Consider the following 12,817-nt stretch of genomic DNA (forward strand, 5'->3'; position numbering starts at 1 on the left):
TAATTACGATTTTCCAGATTTCTTTCTGTTTGATTTTTGGTTTCATTTCATTGTGGAGAGAGAATATTGTCTATATGCTTCCAGTTCTTTAAAATGTACTAAGCTTGGTGAATGTTCCATGTGCAGTTGAAAACCTTGTATTTTCTGTTGTTGCTGGGTGGAATGTTCTATGAATGTCCATCAGGTCAGTGAGTGTTGTTCAGGTTCATTATATCCTCTCTGATTTCCTGTGTACCTGTTTTATCAATTGCTGCTGCTGTTGCTAAGTTGCTTCAGTCGTGTCCGACTCTGTGTGACCCCATAGACAGCAGCCCACCAGGCTCCCCCGTCCCTGGGATTCTCCAGACAAGAACACTGGAGTGGGTTGCCATTTCCTTCAACAATGCATGAAAGTGAAAAGTGAAAGTGAAGTGGCTCAGTCGTGTCCGACTCTTAGCGACCCCATGGACTGCAGCCTACCAAGCTCCTCTGTCCAAGGGATTTTCCAGGCAAGAGTACTGGAGTGGGGTGCCATTGCCTTCTCTGTTATCCATTGCTAAGAGAGGAATTTTGAGATCTCTGACTATAATTGTGGATTTGTCTATTTATCCTTGTAGTTCTATCAGTTTTGCCTTATGTGTTTTGAAACTCTGTTTAGGTACCTAAATTAGCATTGTTATATTTTCTGGAAGAGTTTATCCCAAGGAAAGTGTTAAAAAATAACTCTTTGTGTCTGCCTGCTTGAATGGGTTCACATATATTGTTTTTTAAGGTAGGGTAGAAAAGTTAGAGGGCAGATGAGGGTAGCCTGGAGGAGGAAGGTACTGACAGAGCTTCACCTGTTCTAAACAGCTGGCCACAGGAAGACTCAGAGCCTAAATCCAGCACACTTGTCTCCCCTTCCTCCCACAGCCACCAGCAAGGCCTAGTAGAGCAAGGTCTTGACAGCCGAGGTGCCTGATGCTTTTAAGTGACTAGGCTTAACTTTACAATCAGATGATTAAGGTCTTTGGGGCCCTATTTTTACTGTAGATGTAAATCGCTTTATGAGCTAAGATGTCTGCGCATTTTAATGACATGCTTCTGTCCCAGTTCACTCCTTGTGCTGGCTACACCAGTTTCCACAGGACTGCAGAGGGCCCCCCAGCATGGGCCAGGGCCTTCCAACCCTAGGCTTGTCCTCTTGGCTGACAAGGTTCCCCACCCAAAGATTGACAAAAAGGTGCAGATGGTCCTTCCTCCTGTCCTGAGGATTACCAGATGCTTCCTATAGAATATATCATGATTTCAGAGACAGAGCATCAGGGACAATGTGGGTGACCCACACCTTTGGATTCTCTACCCTAAAACAGCAGAAGCAGTGTGTGGAGGGCAAGTCCTGTGCAGGAACTGTCTCCAAGGAACACCAGCCCATGGCCATCTTAGTTCCCAGCCCACATTCCATAAATGTTGCCCTTTGAGATTATAAAGGTGCTCCTCCAGGGAAAAATAAAAAACATTTCCTAGAAGAAGGAAGGAAAGAAGAAAGAAAGAAAGTAAAGAAGGAAGAAAGGAAGGGGGGAAAGAAAGATACATGCCACTAGCCAAGATTCTCTTCTCTTCTTGAAGCCCAGGGTTTATTTCCTAGACTCTCAGAAACCAATACCTGTGTCCCCAGGCCTGAGATCTTATAAAATTTCCCTACCTAAGATTTAGTCTCCTTGAAAATATCCATATTTTCTTAAACTTGGATGAACAGTAGCCAGTGTTCCAAAGAAAAGCAGGTATGTGGAGCCCTGGGTCCCCACAACATATCACATGCAAAAAGATAAAATAATTTTCATGCAAATAACCTTTGAGACCAAATAATTCAGTCTGATTTTAAGGGTAAATGTCAAGTCCACCTGCCACTAGGGACTCAGTGGTGAGCGATGTCTGAGGCAAAAGCTTCTATCCTGCATGAGATTAATTTCACAAGGTATCAGAGAATGTTTTAAAAAATAAAGCAGTAGACCAAGAATATGATTTCCCATGAGTGTGACTACAGGTCCTATGTTCTTTGAAATGGTCTATTTAATTTTCCAAAACAAACTGAAATGAATGAAAATTTAACTATGTTCTCTAAATTTAATTGAGGGATTCAGGGTGTCAAATTATTTTCAAACAGAAATCTCTACTGAGAGCAACTGCTTGTGTTATACAAATTAGGAGACTCAAGCTTATGAATCAAATCACTTTTAAGCCAGGCACCCTGACTATGCTGGAATTTCACTTGGTAAAAATAGAGAAAAAATGATCAGCACTCAGGCCTACATTTACTGCATATTATCCAGGAGCTGATAGTCCTGGAAGTTATACGAAGTTCTGATAATGAAATGCAAGCATTTTTACATAAAAAAAATTTTGGAGAGAGGAAGGCTTTTATTTAAAGAAGTAAGTTTTAATGAGACTATTACATTATTACTGCATTTTCATTTGTATCCTGCAATTGCAGTTTTCTCTTTTTTTTTCCCCCCTGCAGGGAAAGTGATATCCTGGTAAGTGTCAATTTGGGGGTTTTTCTAGAAGGGGCTTCCCTGGTGACTTAGACAGTAAAGAATCTGCCTGCAATGCGGCAGACCTGGGATCATTCCTTGGGTCGGGAAGATCTCCTGGAGAAGGGAATGGCTACTGACTCCAGTATTCTTGCCTGGAGGATCTCATGAACACAGTAGTCTGGTGGGCTACAGTCCATGGGGTCGCAAAGAGTCAGACATGACTGAGCCACTAACACTAGAAGGGAAAAAAAAACTATACTAAAACTGTAGGCTATATTTCTCAAGATCAAATAGCTTCCTTACTAAAAGTCACTTTAATAGGAAGCTGAAATGGATGTACCTGTTTTTAAGAGGGAAATGTAATGAAAATTACGTGTGAGCAGTGTAATGAATGGAGAAGACAATGGCACCCCACTCCAGCACTCTTGCCTGGAAAATCCCATGGATGGAGGAGTCTGTTAGGCTGCAGTCCATGGGGTTGCTAAGAGACATGACTGAGCGACTTCACTTTCACTTTTCACTTTCATGCATTGGAGAAGGAAATGGCAAGCCACTCCAGTGTTCTTGCCTGGAGAATCCCAGGGATGGGGGAGCCTGGTGGGCTGCCGTCTATGGGGTCGCACAGAGTCGGACACGACTGAAGCGACTTGGCAGCAGTAGCAGTCATGACAAAGCTACTTGAGTTTTAGTTCTGTAATTTCTTTAATGTTTGTTATTCTGATTTAACTTAAGGCCCTTATTAGTGCTGTACACCCTGTGGATTTTTCTTCCTTGATTTGTGTATCTCAGTGATTTCCATGAAATGCCTTTTCCCCACTAGAACCCACAAAGCAAAGAACAAATCCACCACTGTTCAAAGCATCTGGCAAACCAGTGCCATGTGGCAAAGGCCATAGCTAACATGCACGTTGCTCTGTCCTGTGCAAGGTCTTTCAGAGATCCTCTCATTTAAACCTCACAACAGCCCTGCACAGTAGGAATTTTTTTACTTCCTCATTTTTAAAATTTAATACTGTTATTGTTATTTTTTCATAAAATTAGTGTTATTGAAGTATAAGTGATTTACAGTGGGGTTAACATCTGCTGTACAGCAAAGTGATTCAGTTATTATGAAACTTCCTCATTTTTAAGTAGAGGATCACAGAGGATGAGTGACTTGCTCCAAATTATGGAGCAGCTGGGAGCCTGGTGCCCAGTGACCCCTTGTCCACCACCACGGAGTGCGTGCCTGCAGTAGAATGGAGGTCACACGCACATCTAGGGAAAGTGGGTGAATCCCCACTTTATCAGGGTTGATATGATTGAAGCAAAAACAGTGTGACCAAGGGTTCTCTGCGTTGACTCATCCCTCATGACACACTGGCACAGAGAGGTCCGTTCTAGGCTTCCACCCTCTGTGAGAAAGCACCGGTCCTTCAGTTGCTGACCCCTCTCCTCCCTGTCTCTGACTTGTGGGGGTGCAGTCAGCCTATCTCACATGCTCAGCAGCTCTGGCTGCCTCTTTTCCCTGTGGGGTTCTGATCTCAGCATTTTATCTTTAGAGCTACTCTGAGCCAGTTCCTCAACCATCCCGCTTTCTCGTCCATGAACTGGACCTCCCATGGCTCTGCTCTTGAGGAAAACCTATTGTTTCCCTCACACAAGGCAAAGAAGTCCTATCTGTGAGGAACTGATAATCTAATTAGCATCCTTTGTAATAAAGCTCTCCTTTCAGAAAGGCTGAGAACACACACACACACTCTGCTGGACACATAATGGCAGGTCCATGCCTGAGAAGGCTGGCTGTTAATGTCTGCAAAACTGTGACATCGACATTTTCACTTCTTCCGGCCCCCCACCCCAACTCCCTCTATTCCTAGAGGCTGTGTTTGAAACAGCCCAAAGTCAGTATACCAGACGTCTTCCTCCAGGTTAAGAAAAAGGGGTGAATTTAATTTCTTCTTGTTTCGTAGGCCTGGTTTCTGATCTTCCCTAACTGAGCAAGAGGGAGGCAGCTACAGGTGGTGAAGCCCCCAGATCAGCTCCATCCATCCCTCCCATCCCTCAGTGCTCACAGCTGTAAATTCTCCTCAGGGGAAAAATGCCCTTTAGTGAATGTTTTCCTTCCAGGGCTCCTTGTGTTGGAGGGCAGGGTGTGTCTTCTTCACCCTTCCTCAAGCATCCGCCGAGAGCGTGCTGTATTTTCACAGCTCTGTGCTGCAGTCCTGATATACCTCAGTTGCTCTGCCACTGAGCAGTAAAGACTGTATCCCTGTGACGGAAATGCCCAGGATAGACCTGCCCAACGGAGTTTCTGGGGCTCAAGCTCTTGGCTGTGAGTCACAGACCAGGTCCCAGGCACTGCCCAGGCCTTGATGACTGGCCCAGGCTCTTGGCTGTCCTGGAATCCATGATGCTTAAGCTATCCGAGGCCCGAGGTTCAGGAATGCTGAGTAGGGAGAAGCCAGTGCTGGGGTTTAGTCTTTCTGAATAAACATTCTGACCCTGCCCTCAGCATTCCCCCTCACACCTGTTTCCAGCATCTGGCTCTGACTCAGCCCAGCAGGTGCAGGACAGACCCTGGTGGTCACCCACCCAGCAGCCTCCAGTCAAAACTTACCCTTCCCACCCTCATTCTTTTAAGGCAAATGGCTTTCACTGTAGAAGGCCAAAGCTTCCTTTGGATTGCCCCAGAAAGACTAGCCTTTAACATGCAGTGGTAACCAGACCCTTCCATCAAGTAGAATCTGTGATTGCCATTCGAAGTGGCAGAGTGGAGGGGGAGGTCCAAGGGTGGGGTCTGGACACAGTTTCCTCGCTGCCAGGCCCCCTCCCCTTCCTGGCCGGGCATGTGACTGACATACATACAGCAGCCAGCCCACAGGGCTAAGCAGGACAATTTTTATGTAAAGTGGTATCTCACAGGAGTGGACCTGAAGCTGTCAGCGTCCATTAATCTCTTGGTTGCAATTCATCTGATCAGTTAATATCGCTTGGATATGCCTGAGGGAATGGAACATGGGACAGGTACAAGGTAACGGATCAGAATTGTGGGTGCTACAGAAGCTGGCCATTTGGAGAAGGGCCGAGGCTGGTACCTTACAGAGGCCCTGGGAAGCTGAGAGGCAGCCTGAGGGCACTGGTCACTCATCACATGACCTGGCACAGCTCACTCTTTTATTTTAGGCCAGCAAAAAGTAATTCCTCTTATAAACATGGCTACCCTGACTTATGCCAGCATAAATATCAGGAAAGCATGTTTCATTTTGTTCAATCAAGTGGGCCAAGCTGCCTGTAGGTAAAGGCACTCATGCTCAGTCACTAAGTCATGTCTGTCTTTTCTGTGACCCCATGGACTGGAACCCACCAGGCTCCTCTGTCCATGGGATTTCTCAGGCAAGAATACTAGATGGATTGCCATTGCCTTCTCCCAGGGATCTTCCCAACCCAGGCATCGAATCTGCATCTCCTGCACTGGCAGACAGATTCTTTACCACTGAACCACCTGGGAAGCCCAGTATCACTAAGTAAATTCCCACTATTATGCAACCAATCTCCAGAACTTTTTCACTTGCAAAACTGAAACTCTACATTCATTAAACATCATCTTTCCATTGGTGAAGCCCTTGGCAAGCACCATTCTACTTCCTGTTTGTATGAATTTGATGACTGTAGATAGTGGGATGGTAGTGTATCTTTTAGTGACTTGCTTATTTCACTTAGCATAACATCCTCAAGGTTCACCCCTGTTGCAGCAGGTGTCAGAATTTCCTTTCTTTTTAAGATTGAGTAGTGTTGGAGAAGACTCTTGAGAGTCCCTTGGACTGCAAGGAGATCAAAACAGTCAATCCTAAAGGAAATCAACCCTGAATATTCATTGGAAGGCCTGATGCTGAAGTGCCAATACTTTGGTCACCTGATGCAAAGAACCAACTCATTGGAAAAGACCCTGATGCTGGGAAAGATTGAGGGCAGGAGGAGAAGGAGGCGACAGAGGATGAGATGGTTGGATGGCATCACTGACTCAATGGACATGAGTTTGAGCAAGCTCGGGAAGATGATGAAGGACAGGGAAGCCTGCATGCTGCAGTCTGTGTGGTTGCAAAGAGTCAGGCACGACTGAGAGACTGAACAACAAGAACACTATCCCGTTCCATGCATAGGCCACATTTTGTTTACTTACCCATTGATGGACACTCAAGTTGCTTCCTCTCAGCTGTTGTGATAGTGCCACTGTAAACATAAGTGTACAAACATCTGTGTGAGTTCTTGCCTTCGGATCTTTGGGGTATATACCCAAACATGGAATTGCTGGATTGTATGGTAATTCCATGTTCAAATTTTGAGGAACTGCGATGCTCTGTTATACCATTTTACATTCCCACCAACAGTGACAAGAGTTTTTTTTCCTCCATGTTCTTGCACCTGATTCTTGATGTCTGCAACTAATTAAAGTCTTTTTCAAAGTACCATGCACAGTTCAGGCCAAGCCAACACTGGCCATAGCCTGGAACTGTCCTGTACTCAGGGACAGGTTGCCCACAAGCCTCTGGCAGAAGCATGCTCCTCAATCTCCATCAGCAAGAAATGGCGCTGGATGATAACATGAGAAGGATGGTGCCCACACATCACTCAGCCCTGAGTAACAGCGCCTCTCATGACCCTCCCCCTCTGTACAGGGAAAAGATACTCTAGTACCATAAATTGACATTGCATTCATTCCCTTTTAAAGGACATTTGATAGCAGCAAAGAAATCAAAGGAAAATAAAAGGTTTTATGTTTCTGACTGAGTCTGGTTCATGAATACCCAGAATTTCTGGTCAAGTTCATCTGAGAAAAATAGTTTTTCCTTTGAGCAAAGGTGTGTCGCTCCCTTCTGCTGGTCTTCTGTGGATCTTCACTGAACTGGGTCTCCCAGTTGAGATGGAAAAGTCTGCCTCCCTATTCTTTCTCCTGGTTTTATTTTATTACTAAAACTCACACTTCTTAACTTATCTGAAGCCCCATGCTGACAGAGCAGTGTTAAATGATGGTTGTAGGTTTGTTCATTTGTTACCTGAGGAAAATGTGTGAAATTTAGAAATAACATGGGACGAACAACCCTTTCCTTTGTCATGCACCTTGGACCAAACTCCAACTCAGGACAAACAAAAGCAGGTAGAGAAGATCAGTGCTTATCATTCTCTGTCCTTTGTTCAGATTCATGGGACATCAGTATTCCTAAGAAATAGCACTTCCTGTGATGAAGGAGAGCCAGCATTTGGAAAACTATTGAAAGGAATGCATATATAAAGTTCTCTTGGGGAAGGCTGTAGGGAAAATGTCTGCTTATGATTGAATGCGTGCATGCATGCTCAGTTATGTCCAATTCTGTGTGACTCCATGGACTGTAGCCTGCCAGGCCCTTCTGTCCATGGGATTTTTCCAGGCAAGAGTATTGGAGTGGGTTGGGATGCCCTCCTCCAGGAGATCGTCCCAACACAGGGATCAAACCTGTGTCTCTACCATCTCCTGCATTGTCAGACAGGTTCTTTTACCACTGGCATCACCTGGGAAGAACCTATGATTGAATAGACTGTGCTTATAGAAAGATTTCTAAAATTTTAACTCATTCTTCCTTTATGAGAGAGCCATATTTAAAGTCGGGCCACATGGAGATACACTGGACTGGGTGATAGCTAGTCATGATTACAACATGCTAAAAGAATTGAAACATACATGATGTCCAGTTCTGAAAAGATGAACATCCCCAATACAACTGTCTTTCTTTACTGAGGGTCCTGGCTGTTGTGAATCATTCCTCACAAATAGTCCCCAGGTGATTCTGCCTGGCCGAGGAGCCTCTTCACTAATATGGGAAAGAAGAAAGGAAGGAAGGAAGGAAATGGACATTTATGAAGCACTTAATATAAGTAAGTCACATGCAAGTGCTTTGCTGCTGCTAAGTCGCTTCAGTCATGTCTGACTCTGTGCGACACCACAGATGACAGCCCACCAGGCTCCCCTGTCCCTGGGATTCTCCAGGCAAGAACACTGGAGTGGCTTGCCATTTCCTTCTCCAAAGCATGAAAGTGAAAAGTGAAAGTGAAGCTGCTCAGTCGTGCCGACTCTTAGCGACCCCACGGACTGCAGCCTTCCAGGCTCCTCCGTCCATGGGGTTTTCCAGGCAAGAGTACTGGAGTGGGGTGCCATTGCCTTCTCCGGCAGGTGCTTTAGGTACATTATTTATTCAGTCCTTATGATCGCCTTGTGGGATAGGATGCATGCATGCTAAGTCACTTCAGTCATGTCCAACTCTTTGTGATGTATGGACCATGGCCTGCCAGGCTCCTCTGTCCATGGGGATTCTCCAGGCAAGAATACTGGAGTGGGTTGCCATGCCCTCTAGGGGATTTCCTGACCCAGGGATTGAACCCATGTCTCTTATGTCTCCTGCATTTGCAGGCAGGTTATAGGGTGTCATCTCTGTTTTACAGAAGAGAAGAAAAAAGGCTCAGAGAGGTTAAGTGTCTTGCCTGAGTCGTATTGCTAATTTGTTATTCTGGGATTCGAAACCAGGCTCAGCCTCTTTGCATAAAACTTCCTTGCTGAGATGGTTGGGGATCCTCAAGTTCACATAAACAAGACCAAGGAGACAGTGTAATCACCTACAGATACTCAGAATAATCTCTGCTCTTGGCACCTGCTCTGGCACCAGCCTTTCTTCTCTGAAAGATAGCATTTGTCCATATTGTTGGAAGGAAAAATCTAATAACTGACTGAAATGTGAGGGTGTTAAAGCCGCGAACGTAAACTATTTGATACCAAGTTTTGAAGGCTATAGGCTATTAACTGCCAAAACATTTTAAATGGAAGATAGATTTTCCATTGGGCTTCCCGGGTCGCTCAAATGGTAAATAATCTGCTGGCAGTGCAGGAGACCTGGGTTCAGATCAGATGTGAACCTGCCTGGTTCAATCCATGGGTCAGGAAGATCCCCTGGAGAAGGACATGGCAACCCACTCCAGTATTCTTGCCTGGGAAATTCCATGGACAGAGGGGCCTGGTGGACTAAGGTCCATGGGATCGCAGAGTTGGACACGACTAACACACAGATTTTAGTCTTGAATATAAAAAAGCACAGAAATACAAATTCCAAAAGCCATCCAAATAGCTTGCACACCTCCAGCAGTGTCACAAAGATTCTATCCCACACAGACTATACCTTACACAATTTGTTTCACCCCTTTAGATATTTCAGGAAAACTGTCACAGAAGTTTCCTCTAGATTAGAAGTTGTCTTCAAGAAAAAGAGGCTACACAGTGAAGCCTGATGGTCTCTTCATCTATGCAGAATTCACTGTTTGCTCATGCAGAATGGCTAGAAAAAAAGTGCTGTCTTTACATATCAATGATGTGCTCAGATCACTTGGGTTTTTTGTTAGGATTCATGAGAGTAAGGTAACTCTGATGGGGACGAGAAGAGTTTGGTGTGCATAAACAGGTTCTGTCAGTTCAGTTGCTTGTCTGACTCTTTGCAACCCCATGGACTGCAGCACTCCAGGCCTCCCTGTCCATCACTAACTCCTGGAGTTTACTCAGACTCATGTCTATTGCATTGGCGATGCCATCCAACCATCTCATCCTCTGTGGTCCCCTCTTCCTCCTGCCCTCAATCCTTCCCAGCATCAGGGTCTTTTCCAATGACTCGGTTCTTCGCCTCAGGTGGCCAAAGTATCGGAGTTTCAGCTTCAGCATCAGTCCTTCCAATGAATATTCAGGACTAATTTCCTTTAGGATTGACTGTTTGGATCTCCTTGCAGTCCACAGTTCAAAAGCAGCAATTCTTCGGCGCTCAGCGTTCTTTATAGTCCAACTCTGACATCCATATATGACCACTGGAAAAACCATAGCTTTGACTAGATGGACCTCTGTCAAGATGATGTTTATTCCACCTTAACTTCAAGGACATTCAGGTAGCTAGCCTGTTACCAACAGAATCTAATAACACCCTTTTTAAAAAGAAGCCCAGTCACACTTGATGTCTCAGCTATTCCTTTATAGAAAACTACCTGCTTCCGTTTTATTCTAATAAAAATAATATGATTCCATGGCTAATATGATTTCATGGCCCCCCTTAACTTTTTATCAGAGAGCAACATGGCAAGGAGAAGGGTAATCCTAAGGCCATAAGGACTTTGGATAATTTTACTGAACTTGAAACATTACCCCCAAATATATATTTAGGGCAAAATCGGGTAAAGTGTAAGACAAGTGCTCATTTTTCACTTGAAACTGTTTTGAGTGGCAACAAAACAACACACTCACTGAAGTCCTGCTTTGCCTGTGCCGGGTGTTGTCCAATCATATAACAGCTTCAAAAAACCACCCTGGGCGTCTGGGTTGAATGCATGTGCCTACTTCATTGCTTTGGTATCAGCAGCGTTCTAATCTCACAGGATCACTTTACCAGTGAAGTCATCAGTTAGTCTGTGTTTGGTGTTTCTCCTAGGAAGAACTGTGTGTGTCATACCTTCCACGTAAGGAGTTTGTGTTTTTACAACACATTGCATTTCAGCAAGACTTCTTTATGAGTGTCCCTGATTCTACTAAACTGTTATTTTTTAAACTCAAAACATCATAAATACATTTCACTTTTGAGATTAGATTCAAAATCATAACTTATGATTTGTCTGGTTTCTATAAAAGATACCTCATTAGAAATGTTTATGTTACTAGATTTTATTGCCTAGAGAAATGAATCCTTTCTCAAAACCTACAGTTTTGCAAAATTTACTTATGTATTTTTCACATGCTTTTAGAAATTCTTAATTTAGCAGTGGAGAGATTATGTCATGTGATGTAGCAAAGTCATTTAATTTAGGATTTTATCTTAGACTTTTCTAAATCCAAACTCCTGTTAGTTTTAATGCGATTTTCATCTCAGTAAATGATATACAGGTCGACTTAAAAAAAAGTAGAATAGCCTATACTCTTTCCCTAGAACTTTCCTCCACTGCATGCATTACTTTTATCCCTGTGTGTGAAATCCTTTCATGGCTCTTGGCCATAGTCAAGATAACCTGGGCTTGCTCTCCATCCCTAATAATAATTATGTCCTGTATAATTATTATCATCCTTTCTCCTCCATAGAAAAAGGACTGGACCAACTTGGAAAGGACTGGCCTCTTTTGCCTCTGACGCAGGTTCTCTTCTGTTGCAGGCTGGATTTGAGAGCCCTCCCCTCCAGAGACAGGCTGCTGCTTCAGGGAGCGGGAGTGGAGCTGATTCTGAGCCAGCTCGCCATGTCTTCTCCTTTTCCTGGTTGAACTCCCTCAGCGAATGATACTCATTCCAACTGCTGCGCCTCTGCCAGCCTGGCTGAGACACTCACAGGCAGCAGGGACCCAGATGAAACTAGGATCATGTAGATGACAAAAGGGACCTCTGAATGGCATTTCTACCAAAAATACCCTTTAATTCCAGATGGCTTAGCTAACACATTGAGGGAGAACAATGCTCTGAGAAGAAAGTTGCAGAAAAGCATTGGGGAAAAAAGGAACTTGATCTTACACAAATTTTTTATTGTGTGGGAAACGTTATGAAGGGTGTGTAGGTGTAGTATGTGCACGTGTACATCAGTAACAAGTGGCAAGTGTTGAAAAAAGTGGGCACTACACTCGTCTCTAATAGGCACTGGCCATTGTTCTGATATCACAGTAGCTCTTATTCTCTTTCCTCTTCAACAGTGCAGGTGGTCAGTGAAATTCAGTGTTAATTCAGAAGTGACCGATTTATCAATATATGGACAAAAGGTAAATCATTGACCAAAGATATGATATGCTTCACAAAGCTTTTCTCTTTTCCACAACAGATGTCGCTGGATGGATATCCAGAAATGTTCTTTGCCTCTGGTGACACTTTCCTAACCCAGAAGGCAAAGGCCAAGGACATTTCTTATGACATTTTTCTAATCTTAGTTTCAAATATGCGGATATCATGTATTTTACCTGAAAAAGACTTTTCAACAGGAACCGTCTACTGTCTCATGTATCCACTGAGGCACCAGTCTGAACTCTAGAGCAACTGCATGTATTTAAATATATATATATATATACACACACACACGATACACATTATACATGTACATATATATGTATTTAAATCATGTGCTGTCCCCCCATAACACCTCATTCAAAACATAAGTTTTGTAAAGTTAAGTTTTAACTTCACTCTGTATGAACTCTTAAATAAATGCTGTTTTTAACAACTTAGTCTTAAAGTGATTTATTTGTGTTCATATCATTGTAGTAATCCATTAGTCAAGTGAATTTAAAGGGTCTCAAGGGATTAAGCATCTTCA

At 43.8% G+C, this 12,817-nt stretch overlaps 1 protein-coding gene across 15 annotated transcripts in view; it reads left to right on the top strand.

Annotated features, from left to right (window-relative positions):
* Positions 1-12,724, top strand: part of TRIM55 (tripartite motif containing 55) — a 59,931-nt gene extending 47,207 nt beyond the window's left edge. For 5 of the 15 annotated variants that reach the window (XM_052651727.1, XM_052651726.1, XM_052651728.1 and 2 more), the window contains 2 exons: positions 10,278-10,430; positions 11,678-11,792. In XM_052651727.1, coding sequence (XP_052507687.1) covers positions 10,278-10,336 — 59 coding nt within the window. In that variant the 3' untranslated portion in view covers positions 10,337-10,430; positions 11,678-11,792. Of the gene's footprint in view, positions 1-2,479; positions 2,990-6,258; positions 7,241-10,277; positions 10,431-11,677 lie in introns of those variants that run through there. The other 10 variants (XM_052651731.1, XM_052651729.1, XM_052651738.1 and 7 more) reach the window with 8 other exon arrangements.
* Positions 12,725-12,817: the final 93 nt, after the last annotated feature.

The sequence above is a fragment of the Budorcas taxicolor genome, chromosome 14, assembly GCF_023091745.1.
Source record: "Budorcas taxicolor isolate Tak-1 chromosome 14, Takin1.1, whole genome shotgun sequence".
NCBI lineage: Eukaryota > Metazoa > Chordata > Mammalia > Artiodactyla > Bovidae > Budorcas > Budorcas taxicolor.